This window comes from Abramis brama, assembly GCF_963993115.1.
Source record: "Abramis brama genome assembly, chromosome: 11".
Lineage (NCBI taxonomy): Eukaryota > Metazoa > Chordata > Actinopteri > Cypriniformes > Leuciscidae > Abramis > Abramis brama.
The window spans coordinates 32,697,058-32,723,311 of NC_139973.1; the positions used below are offsets into that span (position 1 = coordinate 32,697,058).

A 26,254-nucleotide genomic window follows, 5' to 3' on the forward strand; every position below is an offset into this window, starting at 1 on the left:
TAATTCTATAAAAAGTTCAAAAGTTTGGGTCGGTAAGATTTAAAAAAATATATTTTTGAAAGTCTCATGCTCACCAAGGCTGCATTTATTTGATCAAAATACAGAAAAACAGTAATATTGTGAAATGTTATTACAATTTAAAATAATTCTTTCTATTTTAATCTATTATAAGTCTTCAGTCTTCAGTGTCACATGATCCTTCAGTAAACATTCTAATATGCTGATTTGGTACTTAAGAAACATTTATCATTATTATTATCATCAGTGTTGAAAACAGTTGTTCTGCTTAATATTTTTGTGGAAACTGATATTTTAATTTATTTGAAATACAAATATTTTGTAACAGTATAAGGGTCTTTCCTTTCATTTTTGATCAATGTAATGCATCATTGCTGAATATAGGTAATCATTTCTTACCCTAAACTTTTGAATAGTAGTGTACATACTACAATAATACATAATGCCACATTTATGTGTGTGGGGGGGTGGGGGTGGGGGGGACCTTTCACCTGCATGGAAACCTTGCAGTTAGATAAAAAGTTCTGTTTTACTGGTATCATTGCTTCCATAACATTTCAATCTTCTAGTTGATATTGCTTTTCTCTTTTAATTATTTACATATGTGACCTTTAAACAGTCAAATCGGATTGAGCTGTTTCGAATTGAATTGCTGTCGACCTATAGATTCACACCCATATATATATATATAATTCGCATTTGTTTGCCAGTAGTTGCATATCAGTAACAGTGGCTTATTGATTGCATTTAATTTTGTGATTTCACTGGAATAGAGCGCAGACGCCCCTGCTAAATAGGGTCTAGCCTATGACAGCGAGAAATAGGAAAGGAATCATTTTTTTGCGCTTTAAACCAATAAAAACATTTCTGATTATTGCCTTTGCTAAATGTGATAGGGAGAATGAGAGAGTTTCTTTTCTTTTAGTAAGCCAATTCAGTCAAATTCAATTCGTGTTTAATTGCACAGCCTTTTCACAATACATATTGTTTCAAAGCAGCCTTACGGAAAATGCATGTTTCTACATTACAATTTGACTGTGTCCAAGTAATGTCTACATAGAATAAATGTACAGTTCTAAGATAATACAAATCATGCAATTAGCTAACATGTATTCATTTCATTTAGGCTTGTTAAAGCCGTTATTAAAAGTTGTGATCATAGTGATCAATTCATTATTTGTAATAACTGTTGTCATTTGTCGTTGTGTGCGGCAATAAGTGCAAGCTCATTTGTCATGTGACATTCCTGCATAATCTCTGGAAAACCGCCACTGGCTCATTGTGCCCGTGTCTCTGTTGGCCCGTCTGCGCCCGAGGCTGCCACCAGGCAAAACTTCCATATGTTCCTGGTTAGTCTGGGTGTGCAGAACGTGTCCCCTTTACTCAAGGTCCCGTCCGGAGCGGCGCAAGCCCCGCCCTCCACCCCTGCCTTCCGGTGCTTCCTGTCAAACTACATTTGGCCCACACTGATACACACGGTCCCTCGCAGGGCGCGCGGGCAGCTGATATTCTGGGGGAGTGCGGCGGCTATCTGAGCAGCGATCTGTCACATCGCGTCCATCTGTGTGAGAAACAGAGGCGAAGAGACGTCTGGATGCTCTGTTCCCTGCCGCCGCGTGTTTACGCGCCGTTAAAAAGACCCTTCATTTGCGTATGTGTGTGTGCGGAGAATCGAAAAGCAGCGATTGTAATGACAGTTTAGAGGTTTTATTCGTTCTTCTCCCCACGTCCGTTCCTCCTCTCCCTCCCCACCATCCCTCCTTCCCCTGGGTTGTCAGCCGGCTTTTCTCTCCAATTATTCAATCTGGAACAATCACGGCCGTGACATTTCCGAATCTGACCTTCTCCGCTGGAGATCGCAGCCTGCCTGTCGCTATTTGCCTCCCTCTATTTCTCTTCCTCCCTCTCTTTTTCCCCTACTCGCATCGCTTCTTCTGCTCCTGTCCCTCATCCTCCTTGAGTCCTCTCTCCCTTTTCTTTCTTTCACTATCTCATCCGCGTGCACGGCCGCCTGTCACATCCTTCCTCCGCTATGATATGTCATTCATTCTTTCTGTAGGTCTTTTTTATTAATCTAATCTGATGCTAAAACTCCCTTATCTGCGTTTTCAGTCATTTGTAATGTCACGTTTTCTTTATTTCATTATAATTTCGCTCGCAGCACAAAAGCCCTGCTCTTTTCGCCGTACCTGCGAGCTGTACTCTAATAAACATTCAAGCTCAGCCAAGCGTTTCCTATCTACTGCTGCGGGACAGAGCTTTCCGTGTGAGCTGCGATTCACCCCTCTTACGTGATATTAACAATATTCCAACATGCATTATGTGCGCATTATCCTTCTCAACTTGGATGTTTTTCCTGCATCATGATTTGAGCGCACAGCCGTGAGCGCAAACCCAGAGCGCAGGTTCATGGGATCTCTAACAAAGCATGCTGGTTCCTTCACTGCACATTATTCTTTGAGAAGTGTGCCCTTTAAACAGGCTTCCTGCCTGTGTTATTATTTTATTGTCTGGTGGAGTTGCCCCGAGCATGTGTTAGCATTAGACATGCTTACGTGGGTTACCTATCCCTCTGGTTCTTTAGCATCGAGAACACAGGCGTTTTCTAATTCTAGTAGCTCTTTAGTTGCCGTAATAGAGTGATATCGCGTCGGCTTCAAGGTTTCCTGTAATTCATGTTTCAAATGTGTCTGAAATTGTTTAAATGCCTCGAATGACCCTATAACAATATTGAACATCGTCACACCACTTCAAACATTGCAGTCATGAAGCAAAGTCTTAAAGGGATAGTTCACCCAAAAATGAAAATTCTGTCATCATTTACTCACCCTCAAGTAGTTCCAAACCCGTATGGATTTTTTTTTCTTTTGCTGAACACTAAAGAAGATATTTTTTAAGAATATCGGTAACCAAACAGTTGATGGGCCCCATTGACTTCCATACATAGTGTGGAAAAAAGACTATGGAAGTCAATGGGGCCAATCAACTTGGTTACAGACATTCTTCACAATATCTTTTTTTGTGTTCAGCAGAAGAATGAAATTCATACAGGTTTGGAACTACTTGAGGGTGTGTAAATGATGAGAGAATTTTCATTTTTTTTCAACTATCCCTTTAACTAAGTGGTCTCGGCATGTACAGTAAATCATTGTTAGCTACTTAACCATATTTTGTGGACAAATTTGTACCCAGAAATTAGCTAAATCTGACAAAACCTCCTTTTGGAGGCGTGCTAATTTGTAAAAACAGTAAATAAAGTACATAAACTAAACATTTTTTTCATTAAAAAAATGCAGAAAGTTCTCTTTTAGGGTAAATTTTAGGTTATAGTATTTTTAACTAGCTGTATATAAAAACAATAGAAGTATATATTGTGTGTGTGTGGCTATAGTTTTGGAGCAATTTTACAAAAATGTGCTAAAGTTAAGAGATTAGCTAAATCTGACAAACACATTTTTAGAGATTCTAGTTATATGGGGAAATGTACTGCCAAAAAAAGTTTCCTTTTAGTTTTAGGAATAGTATTAATACTTAGCGTTATTTGAATTAAGTTTAAGTACTGTCTGGCTCTTTTCAGGACAGCACAACGACGCCCGTATGAACCTGGCCATCGCTCTTTCAGCGGCCCGTCATGGTGCTGCTATTGCTAACTACACAGAGGTGGTTCATCTGCTAAAGAAACCAGATCCACAAACAGGCCAAGAGAAAGTTTGTGGAGCCCGCTGCCGAGACATGATCACAGGTGAGATTCGCCCAGAACGAAAGCTAAATTATCTATTTTAGTGCAAGAAAGCTTACATTCAGAGAAAAAGGTATGGTCACATTAGCGAAATTTGACACGAAAACATGAAAGCTCAAAGCTCAAACAGAAGTCACTTCTGAAGTCACACTCAAACAAAGCAGCTTTCTATTGGTCGACGCGACGAATACACGTGACCAACTTGAACCCGTTGCGAAATCTGCGTGGGCAAGTCTTTCTCCCTCACACAACATTTCAGATTGAGTGGATTCCTATTGAAATTTCTGGATTTTGGATTCTGGATTGTAAATGTGACCAACACATAATCAAAATATAGACAGAGATCTTAATGTAAAGTCTACATACAGGTTGTCTCTTGAATCTTTGCTTTCTTTTAAAGATGAATTTTCCCACAAACCAGCACTAACTCGTCACCTTTCAGTGACCCTTTTTCATTTTTTGCTCATAATCCTTTTATCAAGAGATCCGTCTTCCATTCTTAGCAAATGATCCCTGGGATCAGGTCAGCTGTGCACAGTTCAGAGTAACACCTCACTCTGCCGTTTACAGGGCAAGAGTTTGACGTTCGTGCCAAATGTGTCATCAACGCTACCGGCCCCTTCACTGACTCACTGCGCAAAATGGACAACCAGAAAACTCCCAACATCTGCCAGCCTAGTGCGGGAGTGCACATTGTCATCCCTGGATACTACAGGTACCTCGCTGAATCCTTCAAACTTATTCTACCTCTTTTTCCTCCAGTGTATTTTAAATGGTGTTGACAGTGCAGAGAGAGATGACGTACATCTGTATCCTCCTCCCGATTACAGCCCAGACAACATGGGTCTGCTAGACCCCGCCACCAGTGATGGCCGTGTCATATTCTTCCTGCCCTGGGAGAAGATGACTATCGCCGGCACGACAGACACGCCCACTGAAGTCACAGCCCATCCCATCCCTATGGAGGAGGACATCAACTTTATCCTGAACGAAGTCCGCAATTACCTCAGCCCTGATGTAGAAGGTAATACAACCCTGCCTATGCCTTTTCTTTTGAATGGTCTTAAAACGTGACATGCTGACAATGCTATACCTAGAGCAAAAGGAAAACTCACAATCTTTTTAATGGAAGACACTACAGGCAAAACACTTGTTTTTCATGAACTGGTCAGTTTGGGGATTTTGGGATATTTGGCTTTTCATAATGTTGTTTCAGACTAGTAGAAAGAAAACATCCAAAGTGGTCCACAAAGTCCACTTTTAAGTGTTTTTTTTTATTGCACTTTATCTATTTGTGTCTGTAGATTTCAACTACAATACATATCTTTACAGGCCGTTTCTCAAAACGAGTCTCATGCACTTACATACACCAAACTTTACAGTTTTATTCCTATCTATATTCTGAAGTTTTGAAGTTTGTTCATATATCATTTGGCTGATTTTAAAAACATGGTAAACATTTATTTTTAAGAGCATTTGCAGATTTAGTGATAAAAGAGATATCCAAAATCCCCGTGTAAAACCGTTGACTCTAATATGTCAAAAAAATGACACAAGATTTTAGAAACTGGCTTTATCCAATGCTCAGATTTTTGTACTGGAAATGTATGCAAATGAGTGCATATTTAATTACTTATAATGTCTCATTTGCATATTTCAAGAACATTTTAGGAAACCTGGAATTCAAACATGTTTGCAGTTCTTAATGTAATCAATCAATTGGGGAAGTATGATGTCTATTAGGTACATGTTTTACCTTATTTTCCTGGGGTGCCTTAAAAATGCAGTATTAGTCATTATTTTAGTGCTTTTGCTGAAAAGAAATGCCGAATGATGAGATCATTTCGAAAAAGAAATTAATTTAAAACTATTCTTGTAAAAGGTCTGTTTTCTCAGACTGTGTTGTGACTTTTCACAGTCTTTTTAGAGGTGGCATAATTCACCCAAAAAGGAAAATTCGGTCATAATTTAAGTTGTTCAAACCTGTATGAATTTCTTTGTTCTGTTGAACACAAAAGAAGATATTTTGAAGAATATGGATAACCAAACATGTTGGACCCCATTGACTTCCATAGTATGGAAAAAAAATGCTGTCAGATTTTTGTATGGAAAAGAGCTTTGAGGATTGAGCAACATGATTAGATAATTATTATTTTTTTCAAAGCAAACAGTCTGCAGAAGGTGTGACTCAATTGAACTGACCAAATTTTTACATGCACTATCATTCAAAAGATTGGGTTATGTCTGATTTTTTTTATTTTTCTTGGAAGACTGCATCAAAAAACACAGTAAAAGCCGTTATATCGTGGAATATTATTTAAAAATAACTTTTATATTTGAATATATTTTTAAAATGTCATTTATTCCTCTGATTTCCTTCAGTGTCACTTGATCCTTCAGATATCATTCTAATATGCTGATTTTTTGCTCATGAAACATTTCTTATTATTATTATTGAAAATGAAAATGAAAATGATTGTGCTGCCTTATGTTTATGTGAAAACCGATTCTTTGATGAATGGAAAGTTCATAAGAACAGCATTTATTTTTAATAGTTTTTTTGTAACAACGTAAAAGTCTTTACTGTCACTGTTACTATTGATAAATTGAATGTGTCCTTGCTGACTAAAAGTATTGATTGCTTTAAAAAAATGTATGTGTAGTGTATGAATGAAATATTTCTGCCACAGTATTTTAGACAAACATTTTCTCAATAGTGCAACTTAATAAAGAAAGATGCAAATAACTATTTTCTTAGTTGCATGAAAAAATCCACTTGACTCAAAAATCTGAGGAGCCAAATGTAGAAGCCTCGCAGAGACTTTCATTTCTGCGTGCATGTAAATGAATAGACAGGTAGGCTTGCACTGGTTGTGTTGAGTCGAGTAACCAGTTGGGACTGATAACTACTCCAAGCGTCTCCCTCTGAAAGCAGAGGTATTGATTTTTGAGCGCAGCCCTCTAATTGTTCAAAGCGCCGTGGATGCGGGCTTGATTGCTTGATTGATTAGCTTCATAACTAATTTTCCCTTCGCAAAAAATGCTTCCTCTTTTCTCTGATTGTTGGGAGTTTGTTGAGCCTCGTTATCTCATTCAGCGCTGCTGTCTTTCAGCTACTGTAGAAAGTCATCTCGCTGTTTTTAACAGAATGTATACTCAGAAAGCACAATGTGACGGCTGCCGTGTGGAAGGGTTTGTTCCGGGCAAGAATGAGTGACCGGGCGACTCTGTTGACCTGGGAGGGTTGTTTGAAAGTGTGAATAAAGCAGATCATGGAGAATGAGGATGGATTGAGCGATGGAGGAGTGACACAGAGACCTTGCCTCTGGATGGAGGGTTGAGGCTGGACTGAACTGCTCTACTGAAGGCAGCTAAAGGGTTTTGACTGTGGGAGATTTGTCACACTGACAGTTTTGCGGCAAGATGTTGTTTGTCCCTCAAGTAGAGATATTGTCTGAGAGAGAGAAAGAGAGGGATGATTGCAGAGATGAACAGACATTTTAAGTAAAAAAAAAATAGATATTAAAAAATCCAATATATATTCTCATTCAAAAATGTCTTTAAACAGTTGATTGATTAAATTATCAATGTAAAGGAGGGTAAACGTATAGGAAGGCACCCATATAGAATTTCTAGCTGATTACCAATAATTGTTTTATGTTTTAGATGGCAGATATAAATCTATAACGTTTTTAAATCTAGAAAAGCTCCAATCTAGAAAAGTGAAAAACTGAATCGAAACTAACCAAATATGCATCAAACACTCCAAATATGATGATCCAAATTTATTTTCTATTGCATGGAAGTTTTACTAAATAATTGTCATTCAAAGTAGCTTTACAGAAAATCTATCATACAAAAACACCCTAGAAAGATAAAACACAAGATTATTCTTGAACAAATGTACAAACAGAGTGAACTCTACATTTAATTTTGTGTTTAAAGAGTTAGTTTGCCCAAAAATGAAAATTCTGTCATTAATTACTCACCCTCATGTCGTTCTAAACCCATACGATCTGCAAACTTTCTGTCCCTCCATTGACAGCTACGCAACTACCACTTTGACGCTTCAAAAAGTTCATAAAAAGATCATAAAACTAATCCATATGAATCAAGCGATTTACTCCAGATTTTCTGAAGAGACACAATCTCTTTAAATGATGAATAGATTGAATTTAGGCTTTTATTCACATATAAACATTCATCAACTCACACATCAGTTGTGGTAAACAACAAAGACAGAAAGCTCTCAGATTTAATCAAAAAATTTCATTTGTGTTTCGAAGATGAACGAAAGCCTTACAGGTTTGGAACGACATGAGGGTGAGTGAGTAATGACAGAATTTTCATTTTTGGGTGAACTAACCCTTTAGTGTTTACAGACAAATTGCTGTTGGAATATTATTAACTCAGATATTATTATTATTATCAGCTTCCCTTTTCAGCTAGTAATTTTAAAATGCTAATATTGGCCTATACCAATATGATTGCCGATATATTGCGTATCCCTAATAGGTATGGCGATCGAGAACTCTCCGAGTGCATTCCACAGCTTGGAAATGGACTGAATTCTCCCCTTGAGAATTAGATTACTTGAATGCATTCGACAGCCCAGCGGTCTATTGCTGAGGTTCATTTAGACTCAAGGTGTGTGTGCGTGTGTGTGTTATTGGTCTCCCAAGTCTGCTGTCTGCTGAGCTCCCTAGCCTTGTCATAAATGTTTCAGAGATGCCCTTTGATAATGAGAGTGCTGTCTATGTTTTTCCCCCATTCAGAAATATCAACCTGCATATTACAGTGGCAGGTGTACCGCAGATCGATACACAACTCCCTCTTAATAATTAATGCTTGGGATGTCACCACAATAGGGAAATTGACTCCGGACTCATACATGATGTTCTAGTAATGGTTTGTTGGTTTAACAAAGTCACAAAGCAATTCAAGTTTTTACGGACAATCTCGCTTTCCATGTCCCCCTGTGGTCATTTATCTGTGGACAAAATAGCTTTTATTGCAGACATCACTGTCATTTTCATGTATGACACACAATAGCGTAGCCCATTGTAGCCCTGTCAATCAGATGCACGGCACACACACTTCAGCTGTCAGAGATTGTCAGCGTTTCTGGTTTCTTTGGTTCTCAGTGCGTCGAGGGGATGTCCTGGCGGCCTGGAGTGGCATTCGTCCGCTGGTCACCGACCCCAACTCCAAAGACACACAGTCCATCTGTCGTAACCACATCGTCAACATCAGCGACAGCGGACTCGTCACCATTGCTGGTCAGTGCCAATAATTTCTGCCTTGGTCTCCATTTTCTTAGAAATGTTTTCTTCCTTAGAATGGTTTGATTGGATTTGTACAGTGTGAAAAAGTTTGAAATTACTGATGTATGAATGGCTCCTAAAATACAATACAGTTTAAATACACTACAGTTTTTAAAATAAGTCTCTTATGTTCACCTAGGCTGCATTTATTTTTTGTAAAAATACAGTAAAAACAGTCATATTGTGAAATATTATTACAATTTAAAATAACTCTTTTCAATTTGACTATATTTTAACGTAATTTAATCATGTGATGCCAAAGCTAAATTTTCAGCATCATTACTCCAGTCACATGATCCTTCAGCAAAATCATTCTAATATGCTGATTTTGGTGCTTAGGAAACATTTCTTATTATTATCAATGTTGAAAACAGTTGCTTAATAATATTTTTTGTGGAAACCAAGGTACTTTTTTTCAGGATGAATAGCAAACTTCAAAAGAACACTTTACGTGTTGAAGTTTTTTTTGTAACAATATAAAAGTCTTTGCTATCAGTTTTGAATAATCCTACTGACCCTAAACATTTGAACAGTAGTGTATGTTCTGATCATTAAACACTCTTTTTTATTCATTAATTTAACTCATTAATTCACTCACTTAAATAATATACAGAAAATTTTACATTTAAATTTTAAAAATACACAAACTCTGTTTTGTAATGAGGAATCGGGCAATTGGGTTATTGACAAGTGTTCCACTGAGGTCGTATAAAGATTTCATAATAACACTCTGTCTACTGTAGGTGGGAAGTGGACAACCTATCGTTCCATGGCTGAGGAGACACTTGATGCGGCCATAAAGGCTCATAACCTCTCAGCCGGGCCCAGCAGGACGGTCGGTCTGATGCTGGAGGGTGGGAAGGACTGGACCCCCACCCTGTACATTCGCTTGGTTCAAGATTACGGCTTGGAAAACGAGGTGGGTTTTGAAGCCTAACTGCTTAGCATTCTGCCAGTCAGAGCTCTTTGGAGCAGGTTCAACTGCTCTATAACGCTTCAGTCCCCCATGATTCTGTGGGGAAGAGAAAGTCTGGCAAACCCTTGTTTGGAAGCGCGAGAGCTTGATGGAGCCGTAGCGCTACCGTGGATGTTGTTTTGCCAGCATATTTAAAAAGGTCAGCATGCAGATATTTTTGACAGCACTTGACCTTTGGTGAGAGATATAAAAGAAGAGTTCGAATCGATGTAAACGGGGTCTTGTTTATTTGTCAGAATGCTTAACGAAGCATAGGAGTTCATAAGCTAGTTAAAGAACTATGAAGTAAACATCTCTACAGCCGGAGTGAACATGTTTAAAATCTTAGACTAGCCATGGTTACTGTGGGTTTCCTGTAAAGTAACTTCCCACCACCAGTTACAAGTGGTTACAGTTAATAAAGCCCTAAGGAATAACATTTTTATTTTCTAAACTCACAGGTTGCCCAGCACTTGGCAGCCACCTACGGAGGAAGAGCGTTTGAAGTAGCTAAGATGGCCCACGTGACAGGCAAGAGATGGCCCATTCTGGGGAAACGCCTTGTGTCTGAATTTCCCTACATAGAGAGTGAGGTAAACGCTCTGAAACTCTAATTAACTTAAAAATGTACTTCTGGTTTACCATTTGCTGAACAATTCTACCTTGGCAACTGTTGACACTGGCCATTTTCTCAGACAAGCTTTTTTATGTAAGGAGGATCTGAGTGTTAAGATTAAAATGCAATTTTAAGTTAATCCAAGAAAAATCCACATATTAAAAAAGCAGATTATGCAGTCCACCTAAAAATACATAGAAGTCTGATTGTCTTTTAAAACTATTTCTAATAATGCGACAGTTAAAAGTCCTTAAAAAGTCTTAAATTCTGTTTGAAATTTAAGGTTATAAAACATCTTAAATATCTTTAATGTTTCAAGAAAAGTCTTAATTACCATTTTAAGAGGTCTTAAAATATGCACGTTCTACAGGCTTGTGGTATCAGAGCAGTTTGCATTTAGTCCAAGGAATCGCTTATGATCTACTCTGAATGTACATATCTAAATATGAATTATGACAATGTTTACTTTAAGGTTTACTTTATATATTAATAAGTTGTAGATGGTTGTAAGAGTGCATATTCAATCTCCCTCATCTTTTTGAATGAGCAGCTGGGAGTAGTAACATACTGATATTTCAAAATAAGAGTCCCGATGTATTTCGGGCTTGTTTATAATTAAAAGCGCTGCATTATGCATACAACTTTTTTTTCCTGGAAATTATCGAAATTCTACTGTGGCTTCTCTGTGGCCCAAAGAAAAGACTAATAACAACCATTATTTATCACTTTCAATATATGCATTTTACTAGTATCGGCACAATAGTCTGTTTGTTGTCTTTTTTTAAAGGGGTCATCGGATGCAAAATTCATTTTTATTCGGTGTTTGCATATAAATGTGTCTTTGCAGTGTGTGGACACAACCACCATACAATGAAAAAAATCCATTCACTCTCAATAATCAAGCCGTTTGGATTTTCTGAGCAATATGATGTCATATTGCTCATGCTCCGCCCACGATGACTGACGGACTGTCCCGTATTAGCATATTGCCATATTGGAACATTATTAACTCAGATATTATTATTATCAGCTTCCCTTTTCAGCCAGTCATTTTAAAATGCTACTATTGGCCTATATCAATATGATTGCCAATATATTGCATATCCCTAATAGGTATGGCAATCGTGACTCTTCGAGAATTCTCAAGAGTGTATTCCACAGGTTGCCATGCCATGTCTTGTATTGACACGCCCCACGGAGGAGAGTTGCTCATTATCATTTAAAGACACATGCACCAAAACGGGTCGCTGTGAACAGAGCTGTTTTTGAGGAGGTAAAAAGGGTGTTGTTTTACACAACCATTGAGGAATTTTAACCAAAGTATGACCCCTTTAAGCAAATTAAGATTAAGACCCCTTTAAACAAATTATTATTGTATGAGCAAAATCCAATATGGATCTATCTCTAATTTGTATTTATATGTTAGACCATAAATCAACTTCAAAACATTTATACACGTATATATTGAATAAAACATCTCTGTATTTGCTTAGAATCTAAGATTCAAGATTGATTTTGAGATTCCTTGTGTTTGTTGTGTATTGAACATGGGTATTAATTTAATTTGTGCTTTAAAGCCTTCAATTTGATTTTAAAAACAGCAAATAAATTAGAATGAAAGTAATGCTTTCTGTCTCGGTTTAGGTGCAGTATGCTATAAAGGAGTATGCATGTACAGCCATCGATGTGATTGCTCGTCGAACACGACTGGGCTTTCTGAACGTTCAGGCTGCAGACGAGGCTCTGCCACGTATCGTTGAGATCATGGGCAAAGAACTGCAGTGGACCGAGCAGAAAAAGAAAGTATGTCATTTACATCATGGTACATTTCTTTCAAATGCAGACTCACCATGCTTTTTTATGTGGATTTGTAATGAAAATTAAAGCAGAATCCACTTTAAATTCACATTTAGAGTGTAAATGAATTCTAATCTCAATTAAAATTCATCTGAAATTTTGTTTTGGCAATGTATGAACTTAGTGATGTATGGAATTTATCTCCTAAATTGATTGTACAGACCTGCTACCCTCGCCCTGAACACAACTTTTTTTTCCTGACTGAAAGCTAAAGGTCTCAGCCAGGTTAATTTAGGTAACAGTTAATAATAGACCTCAGCTATTGTTAGTGTGACTCTTAAATAGTCTTTCTAACAAGGAGTCTCCACTGCAGGAAAAGAACACAATTCAATTGTAAAATGAACGCCCAGCACAACACCTCTAGATGACTATGGCTATTACGTCTGTGCTCACAGGACTGTGTGTGTAGTGCGTTTGTAAGAAGGTGATAGAGTTACTCAAGCTTTTGCCTGTTGGTCGTGGGTTTCCTGTCTGATAAACAGAAGCACTAATAATAGCACCGATCATACTGTTCAGTTCCCATGAGTTCAGCGCTCAGATCTGCTCACAATGCAGGTGCTCCACACCCATCACGCACATGAACGGACACCGACACAATGCTCTGCTGGGAGCCTTGATACAGCGCAGGTATATCGCAGCTCTGCAAATGCGAGGCAGTATTTTCAGCCTGTGCATTGCAGGAACGTTCATGTTGCAGTGTTTCAGCTGTATAAAACACGTTTGAATTTTGGCTGGATTTGAATCATTTTTACTGCCTCAAACATTCTCAATCTTATCTAAAAAAAATGCAATTTTCTTTTATATGAATAATTTCATATTCCACCCTTTATTGATTGATTGATTGATGCACCTTGAGGACTTGAAATGCCTTCCTCAGACATAAAATGAGAAACAGCACTTTGACATGAACTGTGAGTTCGCTTTTGGGTAAAATAGCCCCTTTCTGTGTTTGTAAACAGCGATTACATGTTTTGTAGGCGGAGCCTACCTGGTGACAAAAAGTGACAGTTCAGTAGTAGCAGTCTATAGAAGCTTGTTTCCACCACATAATAAATAAAAAAAGGTAATTGCGAGTTTATATCTCACACTTCTGACTTTTTTCTCCCAATTATTTATTTTATATCTCACAATTCTGAGAAGAAAAATCAAAATTGCGAGATATAAACTTGATTATTCTGACTTTTGCACAGAATAGTAAGTTTATATCCTGCAATTCTGACTTTTTTTCCCCAGAAAGTCAGAATTGCGAGATATTAACTCGCATTTGCAAGGAAAAAAGTCAGATTTGCAAGATAAAAATATTATAGGTTTATATGTAATCTATGTAAAATGTTATAGGTTAAAATATTTGATGTTGTAAGTTTAGGCTTAATATATTATGCCCTCTATGAGCTGCACACAGTAGGTGAATATTATGTAGATCTATAGTTTACATCAAATTCATGCTTTAATATTAAACTACTCATCACAGGTTTCATCAGTCCATGATGTACGTTTAATGCTTGCAACCATAAACATCTTCATTTAGCTTCAAAGTGCATCTTTGAAAAATGGTATCTTTTTTTAAATTTTTTTATTCTAACATCTAAAGGCACAAGAAGACAGATTTTTTTCCTTACTCTGTGGATCTCACTCATTTTCCTCCACTTGTTGCCATTATTTTTCCTTCACCATAGTGCAATGTAATTGCACACACAACGGCAGTCACATAACTGTGAAGTCTACTACTAAATGGTCTATATAGTTTTGAACTTCTCCGTCCTTCTATTACAGTCTATTTGCAAAGCATGCATTCTGTAACATGTTCACAAAATAATCTGTGCTGACATGTGTCAGGAATATGCTCTGTTCAGTTTTAGTTCTGTTTTCCTCTGACTAAGGCTGAATCCGAAATCGCCCCCTAAACCCTCATTCACTATTCACTACGTTAGTCCACTAATACTGTTCACTTGAAGGAGTGAATGAAAAGGAGTGAGCGGACAGCCATTGAGCATACATCTGTTGTACACTACACTCGGTATTGCAGTGCAATGTGGGATTCAAAGTGCACTCAATAAACGTCCACTATGGTTTCAGACACCACTACAAATGGCTGTCCCCTTAAAGGTCCCGTTCTTCGTGATCCCATGTTTCAAACTTTAGTTAGTGTGTAATGTTGTTGTTAGAGTATAAATAATATCTGTAAAATTATAAAGCTCAAAGTTCAATGCCAAGCGAGATATTTTATTTAACAGAAGTCGCCTACATCGAACGGCCCGTTTGGACTACATCCCTCTACTTCCTTCTTTAATGACGTCACTAGAACAGTTTTTTGACTAACCTCCGCCCACAGGAATGCTCCCTCAACTCTACAGAAATTCGTTTATGTACTTGCGCACTTCTTATAACTTACTGTGTTTACTCAGCTCTTACGGTGATTTTCTGAAGTAAAACTGACGCTTCATCTTTTGTGTGATGTACAATAAACTTTATTAAACTCATCAGTATATGTTTGATCATCATTCGGACCTGGTCCGAAACAGCAGACTTGTAGGCTATTAATAAATAATGGATACATACAAGCAGATGACAAATACGTTATAATAACCGTAATTAAACTACTAAACTATTCCTTTTCCATCTCTATACAGCACTCTGACTCTGTAGGCATTATTGTCCGACTCGAAATGAACATCGTTACTGAGAGTTTCTGATATTATCATCATTCCGTGAGATGAAATTGTCCTGACCCAAGCGTGCCGCACAAGCCCTGAAAAGTTGACCAACTAAACAATTAAATTACACTTCAAATATCTTTTTTCCAAAGGTGGTTTCTTTCATTTGCTGTCGTTTTTATCACGCTGATGTAAGTTCAAGTGTCTGTTTCAAAAATAAGTTGGTTTTTAGTTAGTTACGTGATGCGGTGGTGTAACGTCATGATTGACAGCTGTGATTGACAGGTTCTCGAGCGAAGTAGTCACTGAAGCACCAACGGACATTTTTTTCGGGATCTTCGGAAGACTGAGGAGATTGTATTTACTTTATTTTAACAAGCCTCTTGTCGTATTGCAATCAATTTTTAAAAAAGTGTGCAGAATCCACTCTCCCTGAGTGCATTCTGCGAGAGTGAGGGCGGAGCGTTGATTTCGCGGCTTTACTTCCTGCTCACTACTGCGCAGGTCTGGTCCCGAGATCGCTACTGCGCAGACTCAAGTTCCAATATGTCAGCGCCATATCGGGACTCTGGCGGCTTCAGTTCTCATCAATGGAAGAGAGCGAAGGGGCGTCGTCCATCTTTTTTTACAGTCTATGGTCCTGACAGACTGAGCGCGAGCTCATGAAGCTCCGCCCCCTGGGTCGTCCAGCAGCAGCTTATTTGCATTTAAAGGGCACACACTAAAACAGCGCGTTTTTCTGAGCCCCAAAAAATGACAATTTAAACATGCTGTAAAAAATGATCTGTTGGGTATTTTGAGCTGAAACTTCACATACACACTCTGGGGACATCAGAGACTTATTTTACATCTTGTGAAAAGGGGCATAATACGGGAACTTTAAGTAATGCCCTATTTGAGGCGATTTCGGATTCAGCCTTTGTTTCCTAGTCTGTGTCAGTTTCATTCTGTTCACCTGGTGTTCGTCAATTATCTCATTAGTTCCCTTACTTAGGGGCTGTTGTTTACACAACACCATTTTAACCAAAAAAGTCAAACTTGGGTTTAAAAGTGCAAGTTTTTGAAAACGGTCTCCGTGTAAACAACAAAAACGCGAATCTCTGAAGACGATGACGTCATGCACATGTGTATATATGTATATATATGCATATATATATGCATATGTATATATATATGTGCATATATATATATGTGTGTGTATGTGTGTGTGTGTGTATGTATGTATGTATGTATGTATGTATGTATGTATGTATGTATATATACAGTGAGGAAAATAAGTATTTGAACACCCTGCTATTTTGCAAGTTCTCCCACTTGGAAATCATGGAGGGGTCTGAAATTGTCATCGTAGGTGCATGTCCACTGTGGGAGACATAATCAAAAAAAAAAAAAATCCAGAAATCACAATGTATGATTTTTTAACTATTTATTTGTATGATACAGCTGCAAATAAGTATTTGAACACCTGAGAAAATCAATGTTAATATTTGGTACAGTAGCCTTTGTTTGCAATTACAGAGGTCAAACGTTTCCTGTAGTTTTTCACCAGGTTTGCACACACTGCAGGAGGGATTTTGGCCCACTCCTCCACACAGATCTTCTCTAGATCAGTCAGGTTTCTGGGCTGTCGCTGAGAAACACGGAGTTTGAGCTCCCTCCAAAGATTCTCTATTGTGTTTAGGTCTGGAGACTGGCTAGGCCACGCCAGAACCTTGATATGCTTCTTACAGAGCCACTCCTTGGTTATCCTGGCTGTGTGCTTCGGGTCATTGTCATGTTGGAAGACCCAGCCTCGACCCATCTTCAATGCTCTAACTGAGGGAAGGAGGTTGTTCCCCAAAATCTCGCAATACATGGCCCCGGTCATCCTCTCTACAGTGCAGTCGCCCTGTCCCATGTGCAGAAAAACACCCCCAAGGCATGATGCTACCACCCCCATGCTTCACAGTAGGGATGGTGTTCTTGGGATGGTACTCATCATTCTTCTTCCTCCAAACACGTTTAGTGGAATTATGACCAAAAAGTTCTATTTTGGTCTCATCTGACCACATGACTTTCTCCCATGACTCCTCTGGATCATCCAAATGATCATTGGCAAACTTAAGACGGGCCTTGACATGTGCTGGTTTAAGCAGGGGAACCTTCCGTGCCATGCATGATTTCAAACCATGACGTCTTAGTGTATTACCAACAGTAACCTTGGAAACGGTGGTCCCAGCTTTTTTCAGGTCATTGACCAGCTCCTCCCGTGTAGTTCTGGGCTGATTTCTCACCTTTCTTAGGATCATTGAGACCCCACGAGGTGAGATCTTGCATGGAGCCCCAGTCCGAGGGAGATTGACAGTCATGTTTAGCTTCTTCCATTTTCTAATGATTGCTCCAACAGTGGACCTTTTTTCACCAAGCTGCTTGGCAATTTCCCCGTAGCCCTTTCCAGCCTTGTGGAGGTGTACAATTTTGTCTCTAGTGTCTTTGGACAGCTCTTTGGTCTTGGCCATGTTAGTAGTTGGATTCTTACTGATTGTATGGGGTGGACAGGTGTCTTTATGCAGCTAACGACCTCAAACAGGTGCATCTAATTTAGGATAATAAATGGAGTGGAGGTGGACATTTTAAAGGCAGACTAACAGGTCTTTGAGGGTCAGAATTCTAGCTGATAGACAGGTGTTCAAATACTTATTTGCAGCTGTATCATACAAATAAATAGTTAAAAAAATCATACATTGTGATTTCTGGATTTTTTTTTTTAGATTATGTCTCTCACAGTGGACATGCACCTACGATGACAATTTCAGACCCCTCCATGATTTCCAAGTGGGAGAACTTGCAAAATAGCAGGGTGTTCAAATACTTATTTTCCTCATATATATATATATATATATATATATATATATTCAGTTCTGTCTTGTCAGTATTTACATGGTTGTGTAATTCTGTTTCCTGAGTTTTTCTTGCCTGTTAGATTTATTGAATTGTTTTTGCTGATCTCCTTTGTCTTTGTGCGTTTTGTACAGTCAGCCACCCGTGACAACATGTGCCGCTCAAACTGTTACGATCAGACTGAAATAATCAGGGGAAATAAATAATGTATTAAAAATCTATTTTATCCATTTGTGTATCCATGTGATCCTTTGGAAAGTTATGCACTGTGTGTTTTGTGTGTCTATAGGAAGAACTGGAGGCAGCGCAGAAGTTCCTGCACCTGGAGATGGGTTATAAAGCTCGCTCTGAACAGCTCAGCAAGACTTCAGAGATCTCACTTAATGCCCAAGAGGTGGCAAGGTGTGTGTGTGTGTGTGTGTGTGTGTGTGTGTGTGTGTGTGTGTGTGTGTGTGTTCAAGTGTATACAAAGGCCTACATCTCCCACTCTCCTAATATTGTGATTATTATGAATAACAGGTATAAGAAGCGCTTTTACAAATTTGATAAGGAGAGTAAAGGCTTTATCACAACACTGGATGTCCAGCAAGTGCTAGAGGTGAGTTATAATCTAAATGATAATATTTTAAAAAGTGTTAGTTTTAAACATTACTTTTTAATAACCATATTCTATGCTTTTTATATATATACAACATTGTTTCCCTGTAGTCCATAATGTAAGTCAAGGTTTTTCGCACTAAAAAGTGATAATTTAATTTTTCTTGATCATTTTTCACCCTTTCTGTGAACAGTTTTTGATACGATACCTCTTACACGATTGGCTAACGTCCATGTAGTACGGTAGGCCAAGTGCAGGCTTAAGTGAAAGTAAACAGTTGGAAGAAAATCGTATTTGGATCCGTGCATTAGTTCTTGAAGTGACAGTAGTCCTTAATGTTAATTCAAACAACAAAGATCAAGAGAAAATCACTCGCTGTTCTTGACTGAATAAGTTTAGTAGCTTTAATAAGGGTTTATACAAGGAAGACTATGCACTATTTTATATTTGATTACTCTATCAATGTCTAGGTAGCATTTCTTACCTGAATACTACTGTTAGACAACCTGACTTGAGCCTTGGTGAGCCTTCTTTCAAAAACATTACAAATATTAGTGATTCTAAAATCTAGTGTATTTCTTTTGGATTATCACAGGGCCACATATGCATTTAAACTACTAGATGACCAGTAATTGCATCTTCCGCTTGTGCAAAAATCTTTTTTTTTACTGTGAGTGGTGGGTAGAACGGAGAGCAACTGTTTCACAGGAATGCTGCGAGCACGTGCTTGTATTTATCTCCAAAGAATGCGATTTTAAATTTCTTATTAGCCTTCATTCTCTGAGCTCTCATTGTCTCTGGTTCTCATGCAGCCCTTAACATTTTCGTTAAGCCTGACTCTGATGTCTCTTAGATACTGATTCTATCACTGATTTGTGTTCTTTTAGAAACTCAACATTCAGATTGATGAGAACGCCCTCCACGAGATCCTCAACGAGGTGGACCTCAACAAAAACGGACAAGTGGAACTGGACGAGTTCTTACAGGTATGAACCCTTAGAAGCCGTAATAATTAGCTATTTATAGACTACAGGTTGTCTTGGTGTCGCCCTGGTTTTCAGGCAGGATTGGTAGTTGTAGGTGTGAAATCCTCAAAAATAAAAGTGCTTGTTATCTACATGTCTGTACATCCATGTTTTGTCAGAAGCCGACGGGTTCACAGTGATTAGTAGCTCTGAAATGTCGTACCTTCAGTAGAATGAGTATGAAGTTGATCTGGTGTCTCTAGAGTTTCAGTTAATTAATAATGAGTAGCACCATTCTGTACTTTTTACCATAATGAAACATCAACTAGTTTAATATGGTTCAGGTAGAAAGGTGTTAAAAGTAATAATCACCCTTTCTTGGGTTTAAACCAGTAACCTTTAAAGGGATAGTTAAAATCCCTAAAAATGAAAATTCTCTCATCGCTTACTCACCCTCATGCTATCCCCGATGTATATTCCATCCATATAATGTAAGTGAATGGGTGCTGCTCGTTTGATGCTTATAAAACCACACAGATCGATCGTGACTGTAATCAATATGACCCCAGTGGATGAATCAATGTCTTCTGAAGCGAAACGATAGGTGTGTGTAAGAAAAATACTAATATGCTACTGTAATACGAGCGATCACACGGGGGATGTTGGCGAGAAGTTACACTGAAGCACTGAAGGTCTGGTGTGGTGGCAAATCAGGTCCTCCCTTCGAAATCAGAGGCACATTCAAGCTCAAACCGGTGCGCGACGTTTTGCTACGGTTTCCGGGTTGAACGACATGTTTCCTGGAAACGGTGTGCAACGGGGTCGGAGACACATTTTCTCTTGTTTGGTGGGTGTGTCAAAAACGTCAGCCCAATCAGCAGCAACATGTATATAAACCACTCGGTATTAAAGAAACTGCTCGCACAGTGGGTCCTAGTAAAGTTGTTTATAAATGTGTCCGCTGCAGCTCGGTATACGCAACAATTGAAGATATTAGAAGACATGTTTGTCGTAAAAGAGTTTTATTGTAAAAATATAGCATATCAACAGTGATCAGCAATAATGATAAGCCTAATATTCACAATAAAAATAATATTGTCATATAGATCATAACACTCTCGGAGTGGATTATCCTTCACCAGGATTTTTCATCCTGAAATGCGAGGCAAATGTTGGATCACAATAATTAGGAACCACAGTTTCCACAAATCCCTTCACTCGATTGGGATGTTCTCTTTTATTCTGGACGGCAAGGGTAGTGACTGTAACATCGAGCGTATTTTGCAGTATTAAACACGTATTTATACCGATTGCATCAGGCTCCGAAAATTCTTCAAAAAGAACACAAAGAATGGCCTTCTCAGCTGCCATAGTTGCAACTCTTGCGTCATCAGAACAGGGTGTTCAACACACCACCGTTCCCGTTTAAAAAACATTTTGCAACTTTTTGTCGGGGTTCAGCCCCGACAAAAAGTTGCAAAATGTTTTTTAAACGGAAACGGTGGTGTGTTGAACACCAAACAAGAGAAAAGCAAGAAACAAGAGAAAAGCAGCCCAGGTCTCTGTTAGGACCCCATGCAATCCCATTGGCTTAAATTACACCTGATTACAATTCCTACAAAAATCATGTTATGATAAAGCTGTTTGAACTACGTTGTAATGACTATTAATGTCTGTATTAGTTAGCTTATGTACCAGCATAGCATACAGATACCTGATTATTAGCCTGATAGCTTAGTTTATACACACATTTGCACTTAACCTACATGTATTCACAATCATATTTAATGGAATTAAATTAATGTTAAATTAAGTGTTAAATGTCCAAATATTTGTTATAAAAAGAATGTAATGATGTTGAATTATTTACTTAATTGGCTATTAGTATTAGTATTATTATTGATCAAGTGAAAGAAATTATGTTTGATTTGTTTAATTATGCACTATACAGTAAGCTGTACATATTTAAAGGAAGGATTTAAAACTCCTCCCGATTTCAAGGGAGGACCCGATTTGTCATGACTTTACAACGTCCCCGTGTGATCGCTTGTATAACAGTAGACATTGATTTATAGTTAAAAAAGTGAAAGAATATTACTATTTTTCTAATGCAGCACAACTGTTTTCAGCATTGAAAATTTTCATGAGAGGTTTCTTGAGCAGCTAATCAACATATTAGAATGATTTCTGAAGGATCATGTGACACTGAAGACTGGAGTATTGATGCTGAAAATTCAGCTTTGCCATCACAGGAATAAATTACATTTTAAAATAAATTACAACAGAATATTTTAAATTGTAGTATATAAATGCAAAATATTTTCTAGCCATGAAACGGAAGTTGCAATAGTCTTTTATTCCCTATTTTGACGTATATCTGAGTGAAACGGCTTCTCAAACAAGAAAAAATGTAGGGCGGGGCTTGATTTTGTCCATTGGGAATTGATTGGATCGTTGTTGTGAATATTAAAGAGCTCTTTCAAAATCATAAAAAAGAGATCCCTACCCAGGTGAAAAAGACGTACTGTTAAATGTATTAAAAATGCATTAAAGTAAATTTGTATTGTACTAAAAACATACTCAAGTACATTTTTATATATATTTAATAGTACGTCTTTTTCACCTGGGTAACTTTTCAGGGAAGGTGTATTTAAAATCAGTAATGGTATCATAAATTGTGCCTCTTAAGCCTAAATCTTTTTTAAAAATATCTGTCTACCATCACCTGTTTGATTATACCTCTTTTTTTGCTCTCTGATTGGTTCAGCTCATGAGTGCGGTCCAGAGAGGCCAAATCTCTGACAGTCGTCTGGCTATCCTGATGAAGACGGTGGAGGAGGGGCTGGATCTGAGAGGACCTGTCTCGGTCGACCGCAGTGGAGGCGGATTTTAAATCCCAGCTACACACCAAAAGATCCACCAGACAACAGCTCCCACCACAAAGTTGGATAAACACCAAAAAGCTCTGACCGCTGTGCCCACTCCGGTCAGATCACAAGCACATCCTCTCTAGTCATCCTCTAACTCACCCTACCGTCTGGCTGCCTTCGACTACTCTCGTTTTTTAAAAAATCTCGTAAAGCTTTTGTTTTAGCATGCTTATTTAAATGTATTCGACTGAAAAAGATATTATTAGAGCGGAATATATTCTTTAAAAATATTTCAAAGTGAATTTGAGAGTATATATTTTTTATCTAATGCATGCAGTGCCATGTTGTGTGAACTGGAAAGCATGATTGTCTTTTTAATGTTTCTCTGAGCAGCTTTATCCTGTTAGCTTTCTGTTGTGCCATTTTATTCATGCAGATTATTTGCTACTGAACACAGTGAGATTCAAGGGCTCCGGGTGTCTTCTGAGGTAAATGATGCACTATATGAATTTTGCTGTTTTACACTGCACACTTTTTATTGTTGTTGTTTTATTTCACTCATTTCAAGTCATTTGTAATGTTCTACTGGGAAAAATTATTCAACTTCTATCATTTCCTTTTTCATAAATCTTGTCTCAAACTTTAAATAATGACATTATGTTGAAAGTATGCAATGTTATTGTGTTACTTTCTTAAATTATTGTATTACAATGTATTACAAATTGTGTTACTGTATACAGATCAGTTATTTTAATTAGTCTTAACTGAGGTTTGTACAGTGTTTTGAGACTTTGCATTGGCTCTGGTTCAACAAGAGGGTTTTTACAGATTATAATGAAATGTAATAGCACTTGTTTGAACGTTTTATCCCTTATTTAAATTCATGAACGGTTGAAGCTCCACTTCAGAATGCTTCTTATAAAACCTTGCCTGTAAAAGTAATTGGTTATCCAGTACTAATCCATTAATCGTTTATCCAAAATATTATAACTGTAAACTTGATGTAGAGGATAACAGGGAATGTACTTAATGTGCCTTTCTTTCTTTTCTAAAAGGGATAATTCACCTAATATGGACATTCTGTCATTTTACTCACTCTCACGTTGTTCCAAACCTGTACGGTATGACTTTCTTTCTTCTGCGGAACATAAAAGAAGATATTTTAAAGAATGTTGGTAACCAAATAGTTTTAGTTCCCAATGACTTCCATTGTATGGACAAGAAACACTGAAATGTTTCTCAAAATATCTTCTTTCATGTTCCACAGAAGAAAGAAAGGCATACAGGCTTGAAACAATATAAAGGTGAGCAAAGGATGACCGATGACTATCCCTTAAAAAGACACTTAATGAACTTCGCATGTCGAAACGCACAGTCTTACACACTAATAGATCGCACTCTTTTACTTGACTATGTATTTTTGTGGTTTATATTTAGATTATGTTCAGACTTCAGGTGGAAACTGCTTTTAAAAGAACTTGGATGCTTTAAGCTTGATGATTTAAAAGAAATGTTTTGTACAATGAAGCTGCTCCTATTTTATAATCTGTTTTGGTTTGTTATAATCATGCAATGAGCTTCTTAAATCCATCATGATATGTTTGGGGTTTTTAAGCTACAAGAACACCATAGATCTTCTAGGATCAGTGTTGTTCGTCAAGTTTGTCTGCTTTTGCATAAAAGAGCTGGAGCAGTTCAACTAATTTATTGTTTGTTACGACAGGATGTAATTTCAGCCTGATCCTGACTGAAAGAAATTCATATTGTATGAAAAAAAAATGTACAGTAAATGAATCTGCAAAGCCTGAAAAACACAATTTTGTTATTAAATGTATCTGGTTGCCTTCTGCATTGTTTGGACGTGCCTTTATCATGTGAGTGACTGTCATTATGCTCAGTGGTTCATATTTCTCACATAATGTTTGTGGCAGTTGAAGCATGTGATGTGTCCTTCTCACGTAAGCATGCACATACACCGTTTCCTTCCCCCAGTCATGCGTTTTAATGGAAGATGTCAACTAATTGACTCTAAAGCCACCACTATATGTCTGTAAAATAGCTGATTAATAGGTGTCTGAGCCAGGAGGGCCTTTCAGGAGCAGGGCATCTCGTCATACGCCTGCCTAATAATCCCTGTATAGACTCTTTGACAGGGAGATGAGTACGGCCCATTCCAGTGTGATCAGCACCTAGCAAAATGCAATTAAAGTAGCATCCCAGGTCTGCAGCTATGTCTAATCCTCATTTCAGATGGTGTCAGAATAGCCCTGTGAATAGGATAATTACACTGCATGCATATTAAATCAAGCAGAGGTCCTGGTAAAGTACCTTAAAGGGATAGTCCCCCCCAAAAAAATGTAATCAAAAATGTCATTTACACACCCTCATGCCATTCCAGACCTGTGACTTTCTTTCTTTTGAGTGGAACATAAAAGAAGATATTTTGAAGATTGTTGGTAGCCAAACAATTTCTCTTCCCATTGATGTCCATTATATGCAGGGACGCATTAAAAGCCCACTGAAGTGGAACGTGCAGCTTTGTATGATGTGTTGATGTAATTTCCACTGAAACAGGAAGCTAAGGCGGGACATATTGAATGGCTCCTCCCCCTTTTAAATAGCCAATAGCGTTTAGTTTACCTCACAGACTGCAAGTCGTACTTGACGGCAACATGGAAGCGAATCCGAGCGCTGATGATATGTTGGATTCAATAGTAGAGGTGTGAATTAATTCTAGCCATTTAATTCTTAAAGGATTAGTTCACCCCAAAATGAAAATTTCCTAATAATTTACTCACCCCAATGCCATCCAAGATATCCATGTCTTTCTTTCCTCAGTGGGAGAGAAATTATGTTTTTTGAGGAAAACATTTCTGGATTTTTCTTCTAACAATGGACTTCATTGGTTACCATCGATTTTATATAAGTCCAAATCAATGCAGTTTCAAAAGTCTTTGAAGTGTTTAAAAGGGCTGTACGCGATCACAGCTGAAGAAGAGGTTGTTATCTAGCGAAACGATAGGTCTTTTTTTTTTTTAAATGATCATTTATAGACTTTTTACCTTCAATAGTTTGGACTGAGCTGATAAACAAACGGACAGGGAACTACGTCATCACGTTGAAAGGTCATGCCGGCGCCGGCAATACTATTTGAACTACTATTCATATTCATCAGAATGTTATTCATATACTATTCATATTCATATTCACTGAATACTATTACTATAATAGCTAACAATACTATTTGAACTATCCTCCTACGTACGGTCGCATTGTAAACAGTGGGGCGGTACTTCTGCCGGCGCCGGCGTGACCTTTCAACGTGATGACGTAGTTCCCTGTCCGCTTGTTGATCAGCTCAATCCGAACTATTGAAGGTAAAAAGTCTATAAATTATATATTTTTAAAAAAATGTCCTATCGTTTCGCTAGATAACAACCTCTTCTTCAGCTGTGATCGCGTACAGCCCGTTTAAACACTTCAAAGACTTTTGAAACTGCATTGATTTGGACTTAAAAACGATGGTAACCAATGAAGTCCATTGTTAGAAGAAAAATCCAGAAATGTTTTCCTCAAAAAACATAATTTCTCTCCCACTGAGGAAAGAAAGACATGGATATCTTGGATGGCATTGGGGTGAGTAAATTATTAGGACATTTTCATTTTGGGGTGAACTAATCCTTTAAGCAACGTACAGTTGGAAAACGGAATAAAACTCGAGCGTTTGAGAAACCGAACACACATCTCCAACCCATATTGCTCTGTGACGTGTCAACAG

General features: G+C 37.9%; 1 protein-coding gene across 2 annotated transcripts in view; it reads left to right on the forward strand.

Moving 5' to 3' along the window:
• The window catches only part of gpd2 (glycerol-3-phosphate dehydrogenase 2 (mitochondrial)), a 31,698-nt gene extending 7,373 nt beyond the window's left edge, over positions 1-24,325 (forward strand). For both annotated transcript variants that reach the window (XM_084128768.1, XM_084128769.1), the window contains 11 exons: positions 3,596-3,760; positions 4,328-4,472; positions 4,588-4,781; positions 8,902-9,036; positions 9,825-10,000; positions 10,498-10,629; positions 12,297-12,455; positions 18,333-18,445; positions 18,563-18,641; positions 19,529-19,627; positions 22,374-24,325. In XM_084128768.1, the coding sequence (XP_083984894.1) occupies positions 3,596-3,760; positions 4,328-4,472; positions 4,588-4,781; positions 8,902-9,036; positions 9,825-10,000; positions 10,498-10,629; positions 12,297-12,455; positions 18,333-18,445; positions 18,563-18,641; positions 19,529-19,627; positions 22,374-22,499 (1,523 nt within the window). In that variant the 3' untranslated portion in view covers positions 22,500-24,325. The remainder of the gene's footprint in view (positions 1-3,595; positions 3,761-4,327; positions 4,473-4,587; positions 4,782-8,901; positions 9,037-9,824; positions 10,001-10,497; positions 10,630-12,296; positions 12,456-18,332; positions 18,446-18,562; positions 18,642-19,528; positions 19,628-22,373) is intronic.
• The last annotated feature ends 1,929 nt before the right edge of the window (positions 24,326-26,254 follow it).